The sequence below is a fragment of the Anguilla rostrata genome, chromosome 2 (genome assembly GCF_018555375.3).
Source record: "Anguilla rostrata isolate EN2019 chromosome 2, ASM1855537v3, whole genome shotgun sequence".
Classification (NCBI taxonomy): Eukaryota; Metazoa; Chordata; class Actinopteri; order Anguilliformes; family Anguillidae; genus Anguilla; species Anguilla rostrata.
In genome coordinates, this window is record NC_057934.1 from 41,312,440 (window position 1) to 41,331,203 (window position 18,764).

At 47.1% G+C, this 18,764-nt stretch overlaps 1 protein-coding gene across 5 annotated transcripts in view; it reads left to right on the top strand.

The window, feature by feature from the left end:
- si:ch73-103b11.2 (uncharacterized) overlaps positions 1-18,764 on the top strand; it is a 104,411-nt gene that overhangs the window by 64,846 nt on the left and 20,801 nt on the right. For 4 of the 5 annotated variants that reach the window (XM_064322244.1, XM_064322243.1, XM_064322242.1 and 1 more), the window contains exons 5-9: positions 3,100-3,184; positions 10,552-10,771; positions 14,243-14,774; positions 17,907-18,063; positions 18,384-18,500. In XM_064322244.1, coding sequence (XP_064178314.1) covers positions 3,100-3,184; positions 10,552-10,771; positions 14,243-14,774; positions 17,907-18,063; positions 18,384-18,500 — 1,111 coding nt within the window. The remainder of the gene's footprint in view (positions 1-3,099; positions 3,185-10,551; positions 10,772-14,242; positions 14,775-17,906; positions 18,064-18,383; positions 18,501-18,764) is intronic. The other variant, XM_064322246.1, reaches the window with a different exon arrangement.

Genomic DNA, 18,764 nt, shown 5'->3' on the forward strand with positions numbered 1-18,764 from the left:
TGGGGCAGAGCTGGTGCAGGCAGGCTGCTGGGCGGAGGCTTTCCTGTGATGCTCAATTTATCGTGTTGTTTCACAGTGGGCAGCCTGTCTGTAGAAGACAGTGGTGACATGAAAAATAGGGGCAGGGTCACAGGACGCAGATCCCTTTAGCTCCCTGGGACATGCAGCTTCTCCAGTGTCTGCACTCAGAGCTGTTTATGCAGACAGAGACTGGGTCCCTGATTGTCTGGCCCTCAGCCAGGTGCGCAGAGAGGAAACATGATGCCACCCTCCGCCTCTGTTTCATCCTTGTTCTTCGTGCTGCCTGGCGACCGTTTCCCCCGTACCGGGCCCTCAAAGCTGTGGGCAGTGAGCAGAATCCTGCTGGCACGGCAAGACATTCCAGATCCTCCTGCGTGCATGTCCACGCTCCAGCCCCACGTGCACATATGGCTTGAATTCTGTTAAAGTAGCTGTTAATGATTATTGAGGATTACTATCGTTCGCTCTGAGTCATTAAAGTTGACAGAGCAAATGTGTTTTGGCAAAAACAAACTTAAGTGACTCAACCTTTATGTGGTTTATGACCATCGTAAGACATTCATGAGAACAGCGCCACCCTCAGCTCAGCCTCACTCCCCCATCAATACTTAACACACAGAATTTTGTTTTAGTGACATCAGTTAGGTGCTTTAGACTGCAGTTGTGGTACTGATTTAGGGCAAGGAATATATGCTTTAGTAGAGATTGTCTAAGCTGTGGCTACACGTGCCAAAATTCTTCCACAAGTACCTGTGTGAGTCATTCCCAGTTACACCCACATCCGCACAAATATGGCTGCTTTCTTTTTGTGATATTTCTGTAATCACACAGAGTAAACTAAGCAGAGTACACCAAAGAGGGTGTAATCCTGCAGGCCCAGTACACTTGTGCTGCACTGAAACCTGATCAGCCAAATTACCCTGTCATCTAATCACAGAGCCCCTTGTCTCTGCCAGTTCTCAAATCGACCCTGAAGTTGGAGAGTGCTGTGTTACTGTTATCAAAATACCTTCCTGAGTGAAGAAATTAATTGCATAAGAAAAAAAAATCAAAAGTGAAGCAGTTCCTCTTGACAAAGCAAACATTGGCTCCGTTGTCCATTCTCCCATTCAGCAGTAGTAATTTAGGAACAGTGTCGGTGTTGAATATCTCTGGGCTGAGCGGTATAGTTGGCGACGCTCAGACAATGGTTTTTTCTGATGTGGCTGTTCATATTGTCTGTCGGTGTCATGGAGATGGGGCTGTAATTTGTCCCTGGCGACTGAGCCACTAAACTCTGATTTATTGCTGCACTTGTAGCTCATTCATGTCTGACCACTGTTGGTGTTATTTCACAGAGCCGCACTGTGAGAGCAATGAACTTGCCATTGATCCAGCCAAACTTTTATTTTCTAAAAACATCCCTTCTACCTGCCAGCTCATCTGGGCATTGCATGAGCTCTCAATTTTAAATTACTTTGAAAACAGTGTCTTTGAGCATTGAGTCAGTGACTGTGTCTTTGGTTAGCCATTCATATCTTATTATTCTAAGGGTGGTGGTGTCAAGTCTGTGAGATTACTAAAAAGATTGACCGAAAATGTCATCTATCATTAATATAAGTATGGGAAAACTGATCTGTAGAACTACATTTGCCAACATGTATTTTTTTTTTTTAGCATTTAGACCTACATTTTTAATGTAGTTAGTGAAGATCTTTTTAAAAATTTCCCTACTTTAACAAGTTTGAATTTTCAATTCAGTGCATCAATACATAAGAAATAATTGCAATTTTTTCACATCGTTGTTCTAAAGGTTAAGGCTAGGTCAGCACCTGTTTGTTTGAACAATAACAGTGAGGCAGTGGAAATACCAGTACAGCAGGGTAATTTCCTAATGTAAGAGACACCAGATATCCAATCTTGTTAAATTGCTATCAAGTTATCAGACATACATTGATTCATCTCCTTGTGCCCAGAGGTTAATCACTAAACATTTTAATCAACTGACAAAAACACTTGCCTTCTTCAGTGACCTCTACATCCCAGCCCATCGTATTCTACACACCTTTCCTTAATGGTCCATAAAGTGGATACAGTTCAGCCTTCCCTTGACACAGAGTGGGGCTCTACACTGCAGGAGCTGGAGCCAGTTGCTCATCTCGCCGTCTCCTGCAAAGTGTGATAATCCTGTAATGCTGCAGAGGCAGGCCTGGCCTAATCCAGTAATACTGTAACGGAATCCCTTGCGGACCAGCTGGGGCCACGCCGTCAGGGCCCTAATATCATTAGCGGGCGTGCGGGAGATGACCATCCTTACCGTGGTGGCCCCTTGTGTGAACATCCTCTGTCAGTCTCCCAGAGGAATCGTTTCCAGGATGGCGGCATCGATGGTAGGCTGCATCGTGCAGATTACGCCTTTCACATGATCAATAGGACTTGCCTACCTTTGCATCAGAACGGTGGATATTTTGTGGATACTGTGTAGTTCTGGTGGGTGCAGGGCTGCTCGCTAAGTGGAATTAGTGTTGAAGTGCCTGACAGTGCTGGGGAAAAAGAAGTAGTGCCAGGATTCTGATTTGTGGTGTAATTTATCAGTTTAATATTTGCAGAGGAGCAACTAACTGCCAGCCTGACCATAATCTATGACACATTTGTCATTCGCTGTTCAAAGTAACAAATGCAATAACAGCAAATATTCAAGTATTATTCTGTATAGTTGTAATATTCTGTTATTTCTTTCTCTCAAGTCAAGAGCTGTGATGGAATTGAGTTGTAAGCTGTTTCTTGCTGGACTTGTTCTTGAACAGTAATGAGCAAACATGATAATCCCTATGACATAATACAGTGGTATACGTGGTGTTTAAAATGTGAAAATGCCTGCTAAGGATACATGAATATCCTGGAACCTAGAATGTGGAGTCCATTAGCTGAATATGTACTTGGAACAACCTCGACAAACCCCTGGATGGTTAGTCTGTATGGGATTTTGTATGTGTGTGTGTCTCTGTGTGTGTGTCTGTCTGTAAGAGCATCTGCCAAATGCCTGTAATGTCTGTGTGTGTCTACAGGCATCTCTGACCCCATTGCTCTGTTGTGCAGGTGGCAGGAGACCCTGGTGGTATACCCTAGAACCAACAAGCAGAACCAGAAGAAGAAGAGGAAGGTGGAACCACCAACTCCTCAGGTACAGCCCAAGGACCCCAGTACAGGCTTAGTTTTTGTGGCTCTCTTCCTGGTCTTGTTGAGAGACAGTCCTCTCTAGCACCAGTGTGGTTGGCTGTTGCATAGATCTGTCAGCTACCCGTTTCAGTGGCTCAAGTCAGTGGTGCAATCTGTGTGTGTTCAGGGTGGGATTGGGTGTGCGCGTGTATCTGTGTGGTGTAAACACATTCACAGTGTCCTGTACTCCTCAGATTTCTGAGCTGTGTTTGAATGATGAGTATGAGAGAGGATGATTATTTGTACAACGCTGTTTTTTGACAAACCAAATGTACTGTTCTCATCCATGTCGTGGGCATATATGTAACCGTTTGGGAATTTGGTGGATTGGTATAATACATTCTTTATGAGCTTTTTCATGACGGAGTTAAGCTTTGCAAAGGAATGGGTTTGTGATAGCTGGGTCTCAGTCACAGGATACGTACAGTACATTCCTCAGTGACTCAACGTGCTGATAGAGAGGGAGCCTAACAAACTGGTGTTTACTGGTCGCACAGATCGCTCTCTCTCACGCCAGACTAATTTCCTCTCAGCGGCCATGAAAGAAGGCGCATGCAAATGAGCAGCAGGGCCGTGTGTTTGTGCTTCACGCTTGGCGGTTGTTTACCCAGCCGTCCGTTGTCAGGGAGACAAAGGGTGGGCAGATGAACCTGGCCGCTGCCCAGAGCTGCTCCTGGATTGAGTCTTATCTTGGGACTGACCGTGGCCCGGCAGGAAACGGCTCCAACACACATTCGGTGCAACTAACCAGCTTCAGGCCTCCGACCATGTCTGTCATTGTCTCTTCCTCTTTGGTTCTCTCTTCTTCCTGTTTCAGTCTGCAGGTGTCCCTTTAATGTTTGTCGGATAGGGATTGTCTGACGGTTTGTTTGAAAGGCCCTTCCACTGATGGTTTTAACATCCAAATGACTTCTCCATGGTCGCGTCCATAGAATTTTTTTCCTGTTATTATTTGATGACAGAAATGCAAAATGAAAATGTGGAGGAAGTGACCCTCTAAACTTCTCAGAACAGGAACAAAAGGGAGGAAAGAGAGGGAAAAAAGACATGGAAATACCATGTGGCATTTTTCCCAGGCAATATTATTCAGAGAGGAAAAGCTGTCTCCATAGATCAACGTCAGCTCGGAGTAGCGCTGCGTTAATGCAGAGAATATTAACTGACCATCAGGGACTGTTCTTTTACTGTTTTCCCAACTGCATCATCTCTCCGTTGACAGAGATGCATGTGCTGCTGCTTATGCTTTCCTGGGACTGCACTGTGGCTGTTTGAGACTCAGGAAGCCCTGCTTCCATGTTCGTTCTCACACACCATCTTTCCTGGCTGAAAAAAAAGTTAATAGCGCTCTACTTCTTTCTTCATCGTGTGGCAAAACATAACATTTCATGGCTATAGCAGTGAAAACCAGTTGGTGCTCTCGCCTCATCTCGGCTGCTGATGTTTCTGGTCTGACTTCAGCACGTGACCGAGAAAACGAATGTAAGCACCGCAGAAAGCAGCTGAACGCCTTCGCCGCCAGTTTCGACGGTTTAAAGAAAGAAACCCTTTTTCCTTTTTTTTTTGGCCCATTTTCCTTTGTTGCCAATTCAAACAAAAGTGCAGTTTCCCAGCCTCTGTGCTGCCCGTTGCCCAGTGAAGACAGACCCTTGGCAGCCACTGTGCCCACCTGACCTCCCCAGCTCCTCGAAGCTCTGGCTGCTGGCACAGCGTTTCTGCAGTTCCCCTTCGTCAGTTTGTCATGCAAGTTATTAAAGAGGAGAAAACAAGAGGGGAGAGGAATACAGGCAGCGAATGTAAATACGCAGTGACGTTGTTTTGTCTCTCATCTTGGCTCCCATTGTTAAATCTGCTACCGACCACCCACTCTGCTCTGTGGTTTGCCTTTTTTTCCCCCTCCACTTTTCTCTTTATGGATTCCATGCCAGAATTTGCCAGTGCTCAAAGTCATTCTTAAACCCCCACTAAATCAGCTCATTTCCCAGCTCTTTCATTGCCCCCACCCCTCCCAGAATCCATGCAAACAACCTCGCTTTTTCGCTTGGGGAAAAAACAAACCGCCAGACCCTCTAATTTATCGGGCCCTCTCACACCATGGCGCGGTCCAGGCCGGGCCTCGGCTCTGCTTTTACCGCGGTAAACGAGGCTCCCTGCAGACACAGGTGGCAGTAACGAGTTGTGTCTGTCGGTAATTGTTTCCTGCAGGCATCGTGTGGCAGCCTCTCCATGGTGGTGTAATTGGGCTGTCTGCCGTGTGGAGGCGGGAGCCTGCACATAGTCAGTACCTCGCTCTGCACCCGATGACAGACGCTAATTACTGTTATTGTCTGTATCCTGCGCAAAAAAGTGCACACACCAAAGGGAGGTCTTCATGGGAATTCTTTTGGGTTTAAATCTTAATCCCACCAGTGGTTGGTATCTTTTATATTTAAGTAAATGCGTTGTGTTTCTATATTAATCTTATATAATCAAAATGGCTTCACCGTAAAGCATACGCATATTAGGTTTCTTCCAAACATGGACTGGTAACTGTGTGCCTGCTTCATGTAGTTGTAGGTCTGCCTGTGTTTATCTGTCTACAGTATGTGTCTCATCTGCAAGCATGTGTGTGTGTGGAGGAGACATGTACTGTAAATATTTATGGCATGTATATATGTATGGTGGAGCCACTGGCATAAAGGAAGGGCTTGAGAGTTTTCCATTCTTATGTATGGAAGAAACAATGTAAACTACAGTGTTTTTGGGGGGGAAGGTGTTAATGTTTTCCCTGGAGTTCCTGTGTTGCTGGAGTGCATGGGTGTCACTGGGCCACCTGGTACTGTTTTTGGGGACGTCTGCTAGCCATCCGTCCGCAGCTGAGCCGCAGTGGGGCCACAAAGCCACAGGCCAGCCCCTGCTGCCGTGCTCTGGGGGAGCAAGGGTACACAATCGGCTCCCAAGCTCCTCCTCTCAAATCCTTACTTCCTGACTGCTGAACAAGAAAACCGCTGGCCCACACGTCTTGGCTCGTCACTTTTAATATGTCCACAGGCCTCTGAAATTTTGTGTTGTAAAGTAAAGAAATGGGAAACTTGCACAGAAACGCAGCACATTTCAGTTAGGAAATGAACCTTGTTTTGACGTTTGCAAAGTTGACGTTTTATCAAATGATTAATTTCTCCTGCGATTACGCAGATGTTCCGGTAACTTCACCCTTAGCCACTCAGAAAAAATGGTCAAACAGTATAGGGTTCAATAGTTAAACAGAAGCCATTTAATACTTGACACCTCCCTGCACACAGTACCCTGCTCATGGTGACATGTAGAACATGAGCTGTGGAACAGTAGGCCTACATTCACAAGGCTCAAAGTGGGGCGACATAGCTCAGGAGGTAAGACCGATTGTCTGGCAATCGGAGGGTTGCCGGTTCAAACCCCGCCCTGGGCATGTCGAAGTGTCCTTGAGCAAGACACCTAACCCCTAACCGCTCTGGCGAATGAGAGGCATCAATTGTAAAGCGCTTTGGATAAACGCACTATATAAATGCAGTCCATTTACCATTTACAATTCAAAGTGTCTGTTTGGCTTTGTGGAATGGCTCTAAAGTAAGCCCGGTTTTGTCTGGTTTCACCAGCAGCCAAGGCCACAATGTGGTAACAAAGCGGTGAACTCCCCCCCAGTTCACCTTGCGATGCAGTCGGCGCAGGTGCCGAACCAGCGTGGCAGACCCCACTGTTAGCCTGGGCAGTAGCGCATGTGAGGGGTGGGGAGCTAACGTTGTGTAGAGCTGGCACGGTAAGAGAGGCTATACACTGAAGAATGTCCTGCCTCCCTAGAGTTCAGCACACACACTTACTGATTAGGTGTCAAGTTCTCATTTTAAGAAACTGAATTAATTTCTCAAACTCCTGTTCTTTGCCTCACTTTGTCAGTTTGTGTTGGATTGCTTTTTTTGTGTCAGTTGACAGGACTGTGTTAAATCAGGCATTTCAGCCGAGGGGACTGACTGGATTAAATGAAGGCTTTAGCCCTTAACATTCACAGACCCCACTGACTTCACACAGGAGCCGCTTGCCTTCTCTCCCATTTATCCCAGATGGTCCGAATTCTGTGCCCCTTATGTCTGTCCCGGAATCTCTTGGGGGCAGGGTGAGAGGCAGCCACTCTGTCTTCATATCTTCATACTCCCTGCATCCCTCCCGGCTCCATCCCCCCCCCCCCCAAAAAAAAAAAACCATTATGACCCTGAAACATTACTGTGCACACTGCATTGTGTACCCTTTGTCATTGTGCAAGTCAAGGGCGAAGTGAAGAGGAGATGGCTGGTCTCAAGGTCTCTCCTGTCAGCGCTCAAATGCTGTTCTGTGTTACTGACAGGAGGGCATCCATGGCATCCCTCAGCACTCTTGGAAAAACATGAACGGACACCTTGTGAGTTCTGCTCAGCCAAATGCTCCTAAGCTTACAAAGCCACTCATACAATGACCCTTAATCAAAGCGGGATTATTTTTTATTAATTTGTGCTCTTAAGCAATGTGTGGGTGGCCCGGTAAACTAATGTTGTCTAAATTTGCAGCTTTGCTTGTTGAAATGAGTGGAGAAATCACTGTTTTCCGGCTTGTCTGTTGGTATGGGAACTGGCGGAGTGATTTGCGAGGCATTTTGGGGTCCTCAGTCCTGCAGAGGTGCCAACTATTATTTTTTCCCCATAGCTAGTTAGTATTGAGCCTCTGCTATGTGGCTACATGCTAACACCACTAACTGTACGCCAGCTAAACAACAACCTGTTTAATACACAGTATCTGCACCAAGACTATTATCATAAACGAAAACTGAAGCTGAAACAAAAACTATGGAAAAACATTTTGTTTGAAAAATAAACACATCTCTCCATGAAACTAAAAACCACAATGCTGAACTTGTGCAGATGGGGATCCTCCCAGAGTGCTTCTGCCAACTGGTTGATGAATGTCCAGCCAGGACTGGTAAATATTCTGAACATCTGCCGGACAACAAACACAGTGGCAAGGGGAATTCTTCTCTTCAAGGTGCACTTTAGCTAGCTACAGCTAAGCTCATGTATGGCCATTGTTTATTTCAAGCCCTGTATCATAGCAAAAATAAATAAATAATTGAAATTTGCAGCAATAACTTTTATTGATCCGGAAAAAAACCCACCCACACATGCATAAGCCTCAGGTGCGTGGGACTCGTGCATTGAGAACCAATGTCACACTCAAACCATGGGAAGTGGTATGTCTTAAAATGGGCGCTAAATGTAATTAGAATATTTTAGCCAGATTGTGTCCTGAAACTCCCCATCACCCCATGGTTAAGATCCTTGATCTCACGCGTTTGGATTTCGGAAACAGGAGATCTATACTGACGTGCTGTGGTATTTCACCTCTGCAGAGTTGGCACCTCTGCTTTTGTTTGTCACCCGTCTCCCTTGTTCCTGTCTTCTTTTGCTCTGATAGCATCTGGCTTTCTGTCACTTTGGCACACAGCAGCTGAAAATGGCTGCACAATCAATACTCATTTTTAATGTTTTAGCTCTGATTAATTGCTTGCACTGTCCGTAAGATGGTAAATTCAAGGCTATGTGACAGCCACACGTGTGCCTGGAGATGGAAAGAACAGTCACCCTATGAATCCACGAAGGTAGAGGTGTACATGTATGGCACAATGCTTTCCTTTAATTAGACGGATCAAAGGGAGGTGTGATTTAATGAGGCTGTGGGTCATAGCCGCCCTCCCTCTGTTCCCCTTTCTGTTCCCTCCACTCCTCAGCAGTGCAGTCTTCCCATAAAAGACCCCATTGTGAGAACCGGCGTCAGGTGCTCCTCCTGTCTGCCCACCTGTGACCCCAGGCAGGGAGTCAGCGAGCCCTCCACGGGACAGGCCCACCCCTGCATGAGCTGCAGTGGGGGCTCCATCCCTCAGTCCTATGAGCTCATTGGAGGAGAAGTACCCGTGAGGCCGAGCCAGGCAGATGAGACAGCATAGAGCAGGCGGGGGAGAAGAGCTGTGTTGAGTTTTAGGGAGCAGGCCTAAGCCACTATGGAAGGCAGCAAGTTTCCATTCCAGGGCAGTGGATTTGTCAGCCCCCCCATCACCACCACCACCACCTACTCTCCTTAGCTTTGATCTCTTTGTCTTTTCTCCATTACCTCCCCCATCCAGCCCTTCACCTCGCTGTTCCCTTTTAAGTGCAAGATGAGATGTCTACAGCTGCTGCGGGATTAATGATTGTTCTCTTCAGGTGCTTTATGGAGCAGAGCTGTGGTGCAGGGTGGAAGCTCTCTGCTGCGTGTGGTCCCAGGAGAGCGATGGAGGTCAGGGGGATGTGGCTCTGTGGAAGTCTCGCCCGTGTAGACATCCTGGTCTCCAACCACTGAAACCTGGTCCAAGTGCTTAAAATCACTGGCAGTGGTTAGGGTAGAGGAATTTATTGCTCCCCTTTCCTTATTTCTGCACATGCCCTAAACCCAACAAAAGAATGGTTGGATCAACTCTGCCCTCATTGAGTGAAGCCACTAGCTACTTAACTTTAGGGTTTTCTGGTCTTTTGTGCTAACTGAGGAAGATTCTGTGAAGATTTTCCATTCCTTAAACTGAATTAGGTTAGGTGGGCGTGTAGCATTAACAGATGGATTTGTTTCATTACTACCAAGTTGCCGTTGCCTGCCGTTGTACCCTTAAGCAATGATAGTTAAACAAAACTGCTTCTGTGAATTTCCAGCCATCAAAATTCTCAGAGAATTAAACAAATTGTAAAAAGTTTCACTCTGCCAAAAGCCTGTAATTTCTGTGAGGCAGCAGTGTTGTATAATAGCTAGAGAACTGGACTTCTAACGCAGAGGTTTTGGGTTCAGTTTCTAGCTGGGGTATTACCCTTATACGCTTGAACCAGGTACTTGAATAGATTAAAAAGATTAAAGATTAAAAAATCTGTCCTTTTCAGTTCTACAGTGGCTCAAAAGTGTTCTGTTGCATGTTGCTTCATTTAGTGTTGCTAGTAATTGTCCACTCTAAATGAACAAACACTCTAGAATAAACTGTTGAAAGGATGCAGTGGAACTGTTTGTCAGCTGTGGAGGTGATTTACGTGTGAGACAGAAGAGTCAGGGAGAGAAGTGTGATTAAAGCCTGTGTCAGGTGGCTCATTAGTGGAATTGGCTGCTGTGAGCTTCCCAGAATGCTTTCTGCTCTCACAGAGGATCATGGGACTTGAGGTGCAGCGCGGGGCGCTGTAGGGAGGCTGGTGCCGTTTTGACTGCGTGGCTGAGCGAGGCTTTTCGTTTTCCGAACCCCACACGGTTCGCCTCCTTACTCTGTCTCCGTCTGTCACTCAGGAGCCGGGGCCGGCCAAGGTGACGGTGACCAGCAGCAGCAGCGGGGGGAGCATCCCGTGCCTCCCCAGCAGCATCGCCTCGGCCGAGAAGGTCCCGGCCAGCCGCTCGTCCCTGTGGCAGGAGGACAGGCGGGGCCGGGCGTCCATCCCCTGCAGCCGCAGTGCGTCCTGCCTCAGCCAGCTGGGCCAGAGCTACCCGCCCCCCAGCACCTCCACAGAGGGTAAGCACGGGTCGCTAGAGGGGGCCCGAATAAATTCAGCCCATGATTATACTACATGTACACCCTGCACCCGTCTCGGGTTATGATTCAGAAACGTACTGTATTTGTCTGTATACTGCTGCATGCTGTTTGTGTGAATGTGCACACAGTCTACAGAACGGCATTAGCATCAGGGGTAATTTACCTGTAATTGTATCTACATCAGATGTTAACTGTATATCATTTTATAATGCAGTCAGAATAGCAGCTCTCGGAGCTAAAATAGAACTGTGAGACAGCCCTGAAGGATGATGCAGCTCAGAATAAATAAGTGTAGGGACATTCTGTTCAAATTTTGGACTGAAAAATCCATTGAAGTCTCAGATTTGCCTGTACAATAAATAGTACAATTTTTTTTTTTTTTTTGCACATTGATAGATTCTTCAATATACTATATTGTGTAAACAACAACAAAAAAGAGTGGGCTCTGTTACTTTGTGAGCTAGAGCCAATTTTATATGAAGAGAAGATACAGTATATCAGATAATGTAAACCACAATGTATTGAATTAATTTGTATTTATTATGAAATAACCTGAATTGGGCAAATAGATTTTCGTTTTTACTGCCACATTTTTATTTAGGGATATCAGGTTGGTAACTGAGGATCCATTTCCAGTTTTCCTATTGAGAAAGATTGCTGAGGTTTTTTCCTCTGAGATATGGTATACTCTTTCCATTGTTGAATGGGCTACATTTGTTAAAACATAGTCTTATATCTCAAAGATGTCGTGCCTTCTTTCTTGGTCCAGCTGAATTGAGAATGCGCATTTTCCTTGTCACTGCTTACTCCTGGCCAGGGTCGCGGGGCATCTGGAGCCTATCCCCACGCACATGGGTGTACAGGTCTTGGACAAGTCACCAATCCATCAAAGTGTCATAGTGGCTCCAAAATTTACACTTCCAGTTTTGCTGTTGCCACCTGATCAAATCCTGGTCATCTTAACTTTTTAAGTACTCATTATAGTTTTTCTGATGTTAGCCCGATACTAAAGCATTCAAAATTATGTTACGTTAATATTTAAGTTTATATTTTGCATCAGAAATTAAACATCACTTCACTGGTTGTACAGCATACAGGCTAACAAAAACCTACTGTTTTTTGGCGTAACTTGGTGTGATATTTGTTATGATAGTTGTTGAATGTCTTGCTCTATAATTGGCATTGTCCAGTTATCAGCAGTCTACAGAATGTTCACCAAGCTTATCACTGAAGATGTTTGCTCTGGACAATCAACATTTTTTGCCTGGAACATTTCTGTACTGCCACTTATGTACCATTTAGGATTAAGGATGACACACACACATGGTAATAAGCTGTTTAGCTCTTGTGTCCTTTCCCTTTGAAGTATAAATGCTGCTTGCGTCTCTGTTAGGGCTGTGAAAGCTCTTCAGCATAGAATGCATTTCATGTGATCAGAGAGCCCTTCGAGCAGACTTGTCTTTTCACATGAAGTTTTTACTTGCTTTGTTTAGTCTCTGGTTGAAATTTGACTGATTTGAAAACGTGGCCATGTGGTTTTGAATTGCAGCAGCAGCACTGGTTTTTCTTTGTTAGTGAATTAATAGTGCGTGAAACCAACAGTTGTTTCCCCATTTGCTGAAGGTTAATATCCGTAAATGTCCCAAATGTAATGGACCTACTGCCAGTTCTTCTCAGTGGGGGAATCGATTACAGTATCATTATATTTGAAACATTAGCAGAAACATAAAATGTCTGTGTGAGGGGAAACATTTATTTTACAAATGGAAGAATACAAGTTGTGTGCAATCGGTGAGATCGATGGTTTGATTATTATTCTGAGGCCTGTGCTGGAAAAAACAAAATCTTCTGCCTTCATACCAGAACAGTAGCAGGTTTACTTTCGTCCCTTCTGGTCGGTGTTCTGACTTTACCAGAACATTCCAGGCCCTCTTCCGGGCCCTGATTGGGAATGGGATTGACCCGTCTAGTGTTCGTCCCGGCCTTAGCAGTAAATATGGGGCTTTGTCTGTCTGTGGGGCTTTGGGGCTCAGCTCCTGCCGGTTAAAGCTCTATGATGGAGAGGACAGCTGATCTTGAGACTGGGGCTGCCTGTCCTTCAGCTCCCATTACAAGGCCACCCTTAGCTGTCATCCTGCACAGTCAACAGTCCCGCGCCGTTTGCCAGGGTAACATTTCTGTTTGTTAGGCTTTTCATGGGTTAATAGTTTTATTTGTGCTGCTGGTGTGAGAGTGAAATGCTTTAAAATTATTGTGGGTTTTGTAAGACATGCACTGTTTTATATGCACCTGCGTTTTATTAAAAGCAAATTAGTTAACATCTGATGTGCCAACTTTAGAATGTTTAACTGCCAAAAAATGTTTTCTAACTGCATGTGTGTGTGTGGTTGTGTGTGTGTGTGTGCGTGTGTGTGCGTGTCTGTGTGTGCATGCGTGCGAGAGTGCATGCATGTTTGTCTGAATGTCTCTGTGTGTTAGCGCATGAGTGCATTTGTTTGTGCGCCTGTGTGTGCATGTGTGTGTTTGTGCACGTGTGCTCATGCCTGTAATGCAACTGTGTGTGCGGGAAGGGCTAATATCTATCAGCAGGCAGAGAGGGGTGCTCACACCTGCCTGTGATTAAGTGCAGAGCAGGCCGTTTGGAGGTCCCAAATCAGTCGCTCAGGCCTGCAGCTCGGCTCATAATCCCTGTCAGATTCCATAGATCAGAGCGCGCACCCCCTCCTGCCCCAGTCAGAACCCACCGCTTTACCTCAAAATACATCATCTATTACTGCCCTATTTACGGTGAGAGACATGAGCTCGGCTGGCCAAACGGTGCTGTAAGGAGCTGTACATAAATAATCTGTAAATAATGGACGTGGGCTGTTGTGCCTTTTGAAAAACACTAAAGCCCTCTGTGCCGGGACTTATTTAACCACAAGGGTTGAACTGAGACAGAGAGCTGGGGAAATTTAACTTATAAGTAAATGGAGTTATTAAAATTGTTGGCTGTAGCTATGGAGCCAGTTGGAATTAGAATGGGGCCTTGCCTGAAGGCAGAACGGGAAGTATCAGTAGCCGGTTTGTGAATGGGGATTTTCAGGGTGTGTAGGGGGTGTTGTGTTTTGGCTGTGCTGGCCCGCTCAGACTGTTTCATCTTGGGTTTCTGGTGTTGGGCGCTGAGGGCCAGGTTGGCTGAGAAGCAGCTGCTGGTTGCGCTGAGGTTAGAGGTCACATTCCTGAAGGTGTCCGGGTGGGACGAGCTTAGCGATAACCCCTTCAGCTGTTGGGCTACACGACTGGGTCCCAGGAAATGGGCATTTTAGCCTGGGACTCGCTCTCACTGTGTGTGTGTGCGCGTGTGTGCGTGTGTGTTCATGTTTGTGTCCTCGTGTTTTTGTCACATTGTTTCTGTGCAGTGATTGAGAACTGTCTAACCGGCGGTCTGCCCCTTCCCCTCTGCCTTAGATCGGAGCTCAGTGAATGGAGGGCGTAAGGCCCGTGTGGAAAGCGGGTACTTCTCCCTGGAGAAAGCCAAGCCGGAGCCCCAGCCCCCGCAGCAGCTGTCCCTCTCCTCTCCCAGCGGCCCCGGGGGACCCCACAGGTACAGCTCCTCCGACACGGATCCCCTCACGTCCCCGTACTGCCCGTCCCCGGACCGCAGCGGCTGCGGGGACCCCTTCTCTCCCCCAGGGCCCCTCTTCTCCAACGGCTCCTCCACCATCAGCTCCTCCCAGAGCTCCCTGGACTCGGAGGCCAGCAGCACCACCACGCCCACCAGCGCCGCCAGCTGGGATGGGCGCGGCGGGGGCGGGGCGGAGTGGGCGGGGGGAGCAGGGCGGAGCGCCAGGGATTACACCTCCCTGGCGGACCTGCCCAGGGCCAGGAGGCTGAGTCACCGCGAGGCCTTCCGCTCGGACAAGAAGCGGCAGGAGCTGCGTGCTCGCACACGCAGCCCCGGCAGGGAGGAGGTGGCCCGGCTCTTTGGACAGGAGCGCAGGTGAGTACACCTGCACAAACCCCTCCTCCTCCTTTTAATGAAAATGCAAACCCCTCCTCCTTATTCTCATTAACACGCACAAACTCCTCCTCCTTATTCCATGAAAGACACAAACCCCTCCTCCTCATTTTCATAAACATGCACAAACTCCTCTTCCTTATTCTATTAAAAACACAAACCCCTCCTCCTTATTCCCATAAACATGCGCAAACTCCTCCTCTTTATTCCCATAAACACACAAACCCCTCCTCCTTATTCCCATAAACACACAAACCCTCCTCCTTATTCCCATAAACACACAAACCCCTCCTCCTTATTCTATTAAAAACACAAACCCCTCCTCCTTATTACCATATACACACAAACCCCTCCTCCTAATTTTCATAAACACAAAAAACCCCTCCTCCTAATTTTCATAAACACACAAACCCCTCCTCCTCATTTTAATAAACTCACAAGCCCCTCCTTATTCCCATAAACACACAAACCCTCCTCCTTATTCCCATAAACACACAAACCCCTCCTCCTTATTCCCATAAACACACAAACCCCTCCTCCTTATTCCCATAAACACACAAACCCCTCCTCCTAATTTTCATAAACACACAAACCCCTCCTCCTAATTTTCATAAACACACAAACCCCTCCTCCTAATTTTCATAAACACACAAATCCCTCCTCATTATTCCCATAAAAATGCACAAGCCCCTCCTCCTCATTCTCACAGTATCACACAGACCCCTTCTGTTCATTCCCACAGTTAACACAAACCCTGCCCCCTCATTCCCACAATAACACATAAACCCCTCCTCTTTCCCACAGTAACACACATAGACCCCCCCTCCTCCTTCCCTCAGTAACAGAAGCCCCTCCTCTTCATTTCCAAAAACACACACTCGCATGGTTCTTTGTTATTCTAAGGTGTCATAAAGAAAGACTTGAGGGTCTGGGTGAGTAACGATGAACAATGAGTTCAGTGGCGTCCTTGTACTGTCCACTGGAAGGTACAGTGAGTGATGTCTGAGTTTGCAGATAAGTGTGCTGAGCTCCACATACTTGCTGCTAAATCCCCAGAACAGCTCTTGGCCATCACAGAACACTGGTTTCTGCACACGTGTACATGTTACATGAAAAGCACATACTCTGGGGCTTTCACCTCTGTAGCGTGTTAATGATTCGCCCTGGAGCAGTAAACATACCTTCGCCTCCTGGTTCTTAGCTGCCAGTGAAGCCAAACTCTTACTTCTGGCTCCATCTAGTGGAGCTGTAAGTTGTGTGCGCTGAGGCTAACATTTACATGTCTGCACAATGACCAGTGTCATCAAACCCATCCCCTTTTTTGCAGTATTTCTACAATAATCAATCATTATTGTTAGAAATAGGACTTAACAAAATTAATAATGTAATTAGTGTTGCTTATTCTGTCATTTGTTAGGTCCCTTATCTCTTGTTTTTCTGAGCATGTTCATTTTCTTATTTTTATTTTTGAATTGATGCATATTTCTTAATAACCTAATTTGCGGTTTCTATTTTCCATTCTTGGTCTTTCTCCTCAGCTTGGTCTCCTTGTCTTTTTTTGTTCTTTTCTTCCAGGAGCCTCCGAAAAATCTGCCCTCGCAAATCCTCTGCCCCTGTCCTGCTGCTGCGCCAGCCGCACCCCTGACTTCTGCTTGCTTCCATTCCACCTCCAAAAAAAGCACTGCCCGGGGAGCTCTTTCACTGCGTCTCTCTCTCACACACACGCACACACACACATAAACACACCCGCATACACGCACACACGCACACACGCACACACACAAACCTTGCTGGCTGATGCTGACGCTGCTGCTGCCGCCATTGCTGTTGCTCAGAACCCTCATTTTGGGCTCATGTATTTAAAAATGCTTCTTTCTCTCCATAGTTTAAAAAAGTAGTCTCGGCAAAGTGCATTTCCTTTTAGAGCAACTCGCCTTTTAAAAATTTTTCATACTGTACATTTGGTTGCTTGCTGTCTCTCACCATTTCATCTTCTCTTTTCTGTTTCTTTTCATTCTTTGGGGCCCCTTTTACCTCCATTTAATTACCGTATTCTCTGAACAGCTCTTGTTGTCTCATAGTCGTGTTTCCTGGTTCTTTATAATGAGCAGCGGGGTGACCCTCGTTAGCATTAGCACTCTTCCCTGCTGTGTGTCTGAGGTGCAGCAGTGCCGGGCGTGTCTCTGCTTGTGCAGTGCCCTCAGCCAGCCTGACTGCTCCCATCAGAGCTGCACTACAGTGGACTACAGCTCCCAGGCTGTCAGTGCTGACATTTTCCCTGTCAGAAATCAGCACTGTACACACGCCTGTGCTGTCTGTATAAATGAGCACAGGGCACACCTGTGCTGTCTGTATAAATGAGTACAGGGCTCACCTGTGCTGTCTGTAAATGAGCACAGGACCTACCAGTGCTGTCTATATAAATGAGCACAGGACCCACCTGTGCTGTCTGTATAAATTAGCACAGGGCTCATCTGTGCTGTCTGTATAAATTAGCACAGGGCTCACCTGTGCTGTCTGTAAATGAGCACGGGGCATACCTGTGCTGTCTGTAAATGAGCACGGGGCATACCTGTGCTGTCTGTATAAATGAGCACAGGGCTGACCTGTGCTGTCTGTAAATGAGCACAGGGCATACCTGTGCTGTCTGTAAATGAGTACAGGGCATACCTGTGCTGTCTGTAAATGAGCATAGGGCATACCTGTGCTGTCTGTAAATGAGCATAGGGCATACCTGTGCTGTCTGTATAAATGCGCACAGGGCTGACCTGTGCTGTCTGTATAAAGGAGCACAGGACATACCTGAGCTTTTAAGAGAATACCAGTTCTGGGACAGCATAAGTGGTTGATGGCATTTGTGTTTTGACAATAAAGGCTTATGTAACAGTGTTGTCCTTGTGTGAGTGTGTGCATTGTACATTGTAGAGTGTTGTGGATGACTTCATAGTCTGCTATGTAACCAAGAGACTCCAGTCTTTCAGGGAAGTATTTGTCACTGATAAAATGGTCATGTGTGAGTGGGAAAGGAAAGGCTGCCGGCCATGTTTGTGCATTGTTCTTGTGAGGCTGGTTCCTGCTCTCTCACGGCGTCTGTCTGTTGCTTCGTCTGGCCAGGCGGTCCCAGGTGATCGACAAGTTTGAGTCGCCGGAGGGTGACAGCGTGGAGCACATGGAGACCAGCTCTTCCTCAGAGCCGCCCTCCTCTTCCTCCACCAGCGCCGCTGCCCAGCGACAGGGCCGCAGCGAGAGACGCCACCTCCCCAGCAAACAGGTGCCCCATTGTGCTGTCTGTCATCTCGCTGTGCACACTTCACTGTGTAGTATGTCATTCGAATAGCAGGAGTCTCTCTCTACTGTTTTACTGTTTGTATTTACTTACAGTACTGTTGCACCAATGTCCTGTCTGTGTTTACCTGCCAGTAATGCTATAGTGCCACTGCACTGCTTTAGCTGCACTGGTACATCAGTATCTCGTAGCATTCAGAGAACAGTCCTCTATTTGTGAATAAATGCATTTGAGGATGTATAGTCTCATGTTTTTGCTGTACAGGTGAATGACCCATCTGTTCTGATCTGTGCGCCGCTGTGCAGGACTGCTCTTTAGATGCTGGGAAGGAGCGCGCCATGCCCGACGTCTCCAGCTCGTCCATCTCCAGCTACCGCCGCGCCAAGTCCCTGGACCGCCGCGCCACGGAGTCCTCCATGACGGTGAGTGTCCTCTGCGGACGCAGACCGCGGGGCGTCCCTGCAGCGCAGAACAGGAAGGAGATCACTGTACGTAAAGTCATGTGACGTGACCACAGGTGACCGGTGGCTTGAAATAGACAGTCGAATAAAGGGAGAGCTTCTTTTTTCACTCTCCCCCCCCAATACTATGGAGCGTTTACTCAGCCTGTAAGCAGGTTGAGGCTCTCCCATGCCCGAGCTGCCCCAGGCGCTGAGGCTGTCCCACGCCCGAGCTGCCCCAGGCGC